At 42.0% G+C, this 7,049-nt stretch overlaps 1 protein-coding gene across 2 annotated transcripts in view; it reads left to right on the top strand.

The window, feature by feature from the left end:
- LOC102200870 (CD82 antigen-like) overlaps positions 1–7,049 on the top strand; it is a 51,517-nt gene that overhangs the window by 40,677 nt on the left and 3,791 nt on the right. For both annotated transcript variants that reach the window (XM_005742844.1, XM_005742845.1), the window contains 2 exons: positions 2,714–2,788; positions 6,547–6,645. In XM_005742844.1, the coding sequence (XP_005742901.1) occupies positions 2,714–2,788; positions 6,547–6,645 (174 nt within the window). The remainder of the gene's footprint in view (positions 1–2,713; positions 2,789–6,546; positions 6,646–7,049) is intronic.

Genomic DNA, 7,049 nt, shown 5'->3' with positions numbered 1-7,049 from the left:
ACACACACACACACACACACACACACACACACATATATAAATACAGAGACAATATAAATAAAATATACGGTCACGTAGCTTTCCGTTGCCCTGGAGCTCCACCCATTTGTAGTTAGGGCAACAGAAGATGCCTGGGACAGTTCAGCCATAACTTTAAACTTCTCCTGCTCATACATGCTTGTAACGATCTTGTCACTGAAGTGGACGCACAACGAGATATCATAGTGTGGCTCAAGCACGTTCATCACCGTTTAAACCCCTTGTTTTGCACAACAGAATACGGCCTCCCGTCTGCAGCTAACACCCCAGTAGCTTCTGTAACAGCTTTAGCCCGGTCGGACTGGGCAGCAAAGGGCTGCTTAAATGCCGCAACCTCCTCTGCTCCTCCACTTGGACCGCTAGCGCTACCGCTTGACAGACCCACCACGCGCACCATACACATACTTTTTTCCCTTCTTTTTCGAATCTTCGGATCACGTGCGTACCGAACCGTGGAGTGGGATCGGTTCGGATTATGGATCAACCGTGATCCGTTGCACCACTACTGAAGACCATTAGCTGTGTTACTTTAAGAGCCTATTCAACTACTGCATGTTTTGGAAAGAACAGTTCAGCTAATCGCAGTACTTTAAGTCCAGAAGATTTCCACAACAATAAAAGTGTGTACGAGTTCACACAGAGAAACACATCAAACGATATGTTGACAATTCACCTGGAAGGGAGGTTCCATCACCTGGAGAGAAGTTCACATCAGTGTTTCCCAGAGTTCAAATAGAAGACACAACTTGGCATTGGCTATTGAGAGGAGATTGTGCATCACACCCTTGTGGAGTAATAGCTGCAAATACATTACTGAGGGAGACAAGGTAGAAGATAGCTGAAGAGAAACAAACAGAAAGGACATCAAAACAGTGAGATCTGGACTTTGGTATCTGCACGTGCGCTTACCAAACTATCTACCAACTTCCATTTTATCCAATATCATCATTCAGCAGCTACACCCAGGCCAGAGTAAGGCTAAACCTGGGTTAGTGTCTTGCATACTTGAAACATGCCACCATGTTTTCCAGTGAGCACTTGTGCCCTTTTATCAGTACTGTTGTTATCCAGTGTTCAGCAGTCCACTGTAAATTTTTGTGGCTTTTTTTCTAGCATCTCTACAATGTTTCTTCTAAGTGTTGTGAAAGTAGTGATTGAGGCTTCACAGCAGGGCTGAATTAAAATAATTCTGCAAAGATTGGGCCAGAATTCCTTCCCAATGATGTGAAACACACATTGCCAATTATCACAAATGCTTAATTTTAGTTTTTGTTGCCATTAAAAATCAAACATTTAAAACATGGTTGCATAGATGGATGGATCTGAAATTTAACAATATATTTAAAAAAACAAAAAACAAAACCAGGAAGGAGGAAAATACTTTTTATCTTCATATTCTGTTTTTTTTAAAGTGAGCCACAGCGCTCTTAACTTAGGGAATGGCTGCCTCAGCCCAACAAACAAACAGCTCTGAGCACAAAGCTCTCTCTGAGCTCTCTTTTCTCTCTTGGCTCTTGACGGAGGCGGTCACACGTTTCTCCTTCTCCCTCTCCCTTATCTTTCCTGCTTGGCTTCTCATCTTTTGTATAGTCTTGCTTATTCTCTAACCCTCAAAGAGTTTCTCAGTCTTGTTCTCTAAAACCTAAAGAATTATGGATTTGATCAACTGGTCCCGTAACGGAATTGACACCTTCCTGGGCTTGGGAGAGCCCGAGTGTCCTGCGGAGACGTTTGCTGCCGGATATTGGATGGTCGGTTGCGTCGTGTGTCTGGTGACGCTCTCGATGGAGGACACTGAATGACATCTACCAATTTGGAACCATGATAACAGAGTTCTGGCTGATTGGAGCTGGCTCGGACCCGGCTTATCGAAGAACAAGAAGCGGCTACAGCTGTTTAAAATCCCACAAGGCTGGCCGACATGACAGACGGTTAGCAGGACTGTGAGTGCTCAGACTGTGTTTTGAACGCAATATAGATAAGATCTTGGAGAAGAACAACAAGAATTGAGAGAATTGGTGACCAGTGACGGACATTAGACCAATTGTAAAACTTGGATGCAGTTGTTTGCACTAAACCCAAATCATTCATCTTCACTCATGCGGCTATCCCACTGGCGCTAGCTGAAGGCCTGCCAAGGTCTAAACTGACTGGAACAACAAAAATCTCCATGATAACAGGATTGTTGTCAGGACTCTTTGTTCCTCCTTCAAGGCCGTCCGCGTTGATCGAAGATTGTTGACTTTTGCTTAACCGGGTGAAGGGACACTTTCTCTCTTTTTCTGTTCTCAAACTGATCTCCCTGTTGGAGCTCAGTCTGGGGGGAGTTCTTTCTTCTCCTCGTCTTTCCTCGTGTGTTTCCTTTGCTATACCTCTCTGACCTGTCTTCCCCATGTGATGTTTGTGTAATGTATGTATGGTCGGAGGGTAAGATGGCGCTGGCACGGCTGGCAGCCTGGGGAAAACTGCATTTGGATATGGAGTTTATTTGCTGCTCTCCCTCTTGACAACAGTAAAACATAATAGAGGGATATGCTTGTGTATGTACCACTAACTAACATATAGAGGTGGGTCTGACTGTTCAATTTCAATTTAATTCAATTCAGTTTTATTTATACAGCTGTTCACATGCCCCTAAATTTTTGTATTCACTGTTCTCTGTGATCCTCCTCAGTACTTCAGCGTCATCCTGCTCATCCTCATCACTCAGTTTGCAGCTGGTGCCCTCATCTACTTTCAGAAGGATGTGGTGAGTGATGGCATTTCAAATATTGCAAGCTTGAGTTCATCCACATGCTGTGATAAATGTACCCACCATGCAAAGAAAAAAATCTACAGTAGCAGTGTTCAGACTTAGTTATTTAGTTTGAGGTATTTCAGCCAGAAGTAAAACACAGTGAAAGCTTCATGGTTAAGAATAGTTTTTAAAGTGTTTACTATTTGTTTTTTCTTGGTTTATTTTGAGAGATGAGGGTTGAGGTTTTCTTTAGTTTATATCAACTGCAAAGTCAGTCCTTTTGCCAAATACGAGCTGGGTACTGGGTGTCAAAGCGTTTTATACTTTACGTTTTATACTTTTGCTCAGAGAGCCAGGAGATTGTGTTCACACAGACAAATGAAAGCAGAACACTACAAGAAAAAGGACGTCAGCTTTTACTGTATCTGAACTTCTGTTGGAAGGTCTTCTCAGCCACTGTCTGCTGCTCAAGTCCAGGCCAAACCTCCTTCCTGCTATGAGTTATTTCAGTCATTGGTCCAACAATAAATGCTTAGCTGATGTGAAGTGTTAAATAATGGCATACAAATACTTTGTTACTGTACTTTGAATTTTCACGTATCTCTGCTTTAACTGAGTAGTTCTCTTTATATTGACTCCCTACATTTTTGAACCAATATCTGTATTTCCTACTCTTTACATTTTCAGAACAGGCTCGTTAATTTTGATTTGACAGATTTAAGGCTTCAAACATCAAACCGATTTGATCCTAAACAGCAACACATGAAAGGCAGTGCTGTACGTGTAAAGTCACATAACAGGAGGCAAAACCATGCACTATAGTTAGAGTTGAAAGAGGCTCAGAGTTTAGATTTTTTGGGGGATTTTTTGTTTTTGTTTTTTGCACAATGCTGGCATGACTGCAGGTCATAAGCGGTATTTCCCGTCGCTTCGATCATAGCGGCAGGCCTTGTGGGGTTTTGACCAGCTGTAATCGCTTTCTTTAATCTTTGATAAGCCAGCGCCGAGCCAGCTCTGATCAGCAAGAACCCTGTTATCATGGTTCCAAATAGGTATAAATCTTCTATGTCCTCAATCGACAGTCCCGCCAGGAAAACGCTGTGCCAATGCTGCCACCCATCCATCGTTTATCCGGCAGGAAATGTCCCTCCAGGACAATCAGGCTCTCTCGAACCCTGGCTTCTCGTCGACAAAAGGGTGTCAATTGGGTTGAGGGACCAGTTAATCAAATCCATAATTCTTTAGGTTTTAGAGAACAAGATGGAGAAGCTCTCTGAGGTTCTCTCTTAAAGTTAGTTGAGACTAGAGAAGGACATGAGAAGCCAAGCAGGAAAGATAAGGTGAGGGACACGGGGAAAGATGCGACCGCCTCCGTCAGAGCCAAGAGTTTACTGGAGCTCACATTAGAAATGATCATCAGTTATGAGTTGTTTTCCCCACACTGAGCCATTACAATCAGTTTTAGAGTTCCCCCACCTGCTGTATCCCACTTTAACCCTGTACTCATTTTCCTGTTTAGAAGCAAAGTCACCCTCTACAATGTAGGCAACAGAAAATAGATTTTAGACTTTAATAGATTTCCTTCTTTTTCTCTGCTCATTTCTATTTAATTGGTTCAAGCTGAGGACAATTAGAATAAAAAACTCTGACTAAAATAAAGTTTGTATTCCCACTTGCTATTTTGTTATTACATTAACATAACAGGTTCAGTTAACTTTACACAAATAAGCTGTTTAAAAAGAACGTCCTTGAAAGAGTTACTTTTTTACTTTGAGTGCATTTCATTCAGTACTTCAACATTTACTGGAGTACTTTTTAGGTATCTGTACTTCTACTTAAGTGCAGAATTTTTGTACTTTTGCTACCTCTGCAGTTTAGTCTCTACAGATGTTGTTTTGGCTGGTGATTTATTCTTCCTCATAATCTTTATGTATCAGACTTGAACTAACTTCACATCTTGGGAGTTTGTAGTCATCGGGTGACTGAAGCCTATCCCAGCTGCCATATAGTGACAGACAGGGTTCAAACTGGACAGATCACCAATCTGACACAGAGAGACAGGCAACCACTCACATTCACACCTATGGGCAATTAAGAATCACCAATTAACCTAACCCCACAGGGTGTAGGTGTAGATAGCCTGGATCTTGTTCTTTTGCCTGGTCCTCTGCAGGTACTTGGTGACTGCAGCTTTCCTAGGGGGAGCTTCATGGTTCCCATTTGCCTGTGGGAACTTGTAGCGGTCCTCAATGTCTGCAATGTTCAGTTCCATTCAATTTTATTTATGTAGCGCCAAATCACAACAACAGTCACCTCAAGGCGCTTTATGTTGCCTTCTGGTAGTTCGATCCCCTCAATTCTGACTACCTTCCCTCTCTTTGTTATCATCCAAGTACACTTCTCCAGTCCGAATGACATTGCAATGTCGTTGCGGTATATCCTGGTGGTGTGGATCAGCGAATCCATGTCTCTCTCTTGGCATACAGCTTTTTGTCATCCAGGAAGCCGGTGGCTGACAACTGCTCCGAAGTCAGTATCCGTAGTCAGTCTTGTCAGTGATCTCACTGAGGGGGTTCAGGCCTATGCAGAACAGCAGTGGGGACAGAGCATCTCCTTGGTAGATCCCGCACTTGATGGTGACTTGTGCTATGGGCTTGAGGTTGGCCTCTAGTGTTGTCCGCCACATCCCCATTGAGTTCCTGATGAATTCTCTTAGGGTTTTTCTGCTCTTGTATAGGTCATTCCAGGATCCAGGTGTGGGGCATCGAGTCATAGGCCTTCTTGTCACAATCCAGGCAGTGCACAGGTTGGTCAGTCTGGTTTTGCAGTCTTGGGTAACTGCTCGGTCTACCAGTTGCTGGTGTTTCGCGCCTCTGGTATTCTTGCCATTTCCTTTCTATGCCCCGCTCATGTATTGACCCATGTGCCTGTTCATCTTAGCCACTATGATGCCTGACAGGAGCTTCCATGTGGTGCTGAAGCAGGTTATTGAGACTGGTAGTTGGATGGGACCGGCCCTTTCTGGGGGTCCTTGAGGATCAGGACTGTCCGGTCTTCGGTTGGCCTTTTTCGATGTCTCTGATCAACTAGCAGCAGGTTCATTTGTGCTGGCAGACGCTCGTAGGGTGCAGGAGCAAAACTGTATTCTGTTAGCAAAGAGTGTAAACTAAAATAAATTCTGGTGAAAAGTTTGGATGCAAATGTCTGCTGTTCAGCTTGAACAAAAAAAAGAGGCTTATTTTGAGATAAAACATCTGCTGACCTGAAGAAGCTGACTGCTCCTACAGTCCTTCTCGTTTTTCTTTTGTCTTTTTGCATTCATAAACTTTTTAAACTTGTGTAAAATAAGTATAGCTATGTTTTCCAATTATTCTCAGAATAACCTTTTTTGTACTTTCTTGCAAATGAACTGTAATATTTCCAAGAAAGACCTACAGAATATGTTAGTCATCATATTTTAAATGAAGATACGATGGGCTGTAAATATTGTTGTTATGATTGACAAAAACTCACATAGTCCTTCTAATTAATAAGATTTAAAACATGCCACATTGAGAAATTTTTATTTTACTTAGCGTCTGGCATAGCATGTAGTGAGGGCGTTTTAATTTAGTTCATTTGAATGGTATCCATCCAACAATATATTCACAAAAAGAAGACACAAAAGAGACACATTGGCTCAAACATGGATACAGTGTGGGCATATTACGCTGCCTATATGTTTATGGTAATACATGTTTCACCAACTCTGGCAGCCTGCTGTCTTTCAGGTCAACGAGCAGATCTCCAAGGTCATCACTAAGGTACTGGACAAATACTCTGGGAACAGTTCAATCACAGAGCAGGCCTGGGACTTCATCCAGACTAACGTGAGTTGGAAGCATGGACCTGAAATACAAACCCATCAATAAAAATATCTTCAGTGGTACAAAATGGCAGAAATGTCCTAGCTAGAAACTAGAAGCACAGGAAAGTCCATTTTTAAGAGGGGGAATTTGATGCTTTACACTTTGTAACTATACAGTTAGACTTGTTCTTGTCAGCTGATGCTGGAAAATGCATTGAAAACCTAAATGAGACAAAGAAGACAAATTAACTTGAATTTACATTTTCTAAAGAGACAAGGCAAGTTTATTTGTATAGCACAATTCAACAACAAGGTGATTCAAAGTGCTTTACAGAGACATTAGAAACAAAAACAAATAAAAAGCATGATTTAAAATTGATTAAAACAAGCAAACAAACAAACTAATTAACAAACAAACAAAACAGT

Source organism: Pundamilia nyererei, unplaced genomic scaffold (assembly GCF_000239375.1).
Source record: "Pundamilia nyererei isolate P.nyererei 1_Seehausen unplaced genomic scaffold, PunNye1.0 scaffold00124, whole genome shotgun sequence".
Taxonomy (NCBI): Eukaryota; Metazoa; Chordata; class Actinopteri; order Cichliformes; family Cichlidae; genus Pundamilia; species Pundamilia nyererei.
Note: the sequence above shows the minus strand (reverse complement) of the source record. Positions and strands in the feature narration are given on the sequence as shown.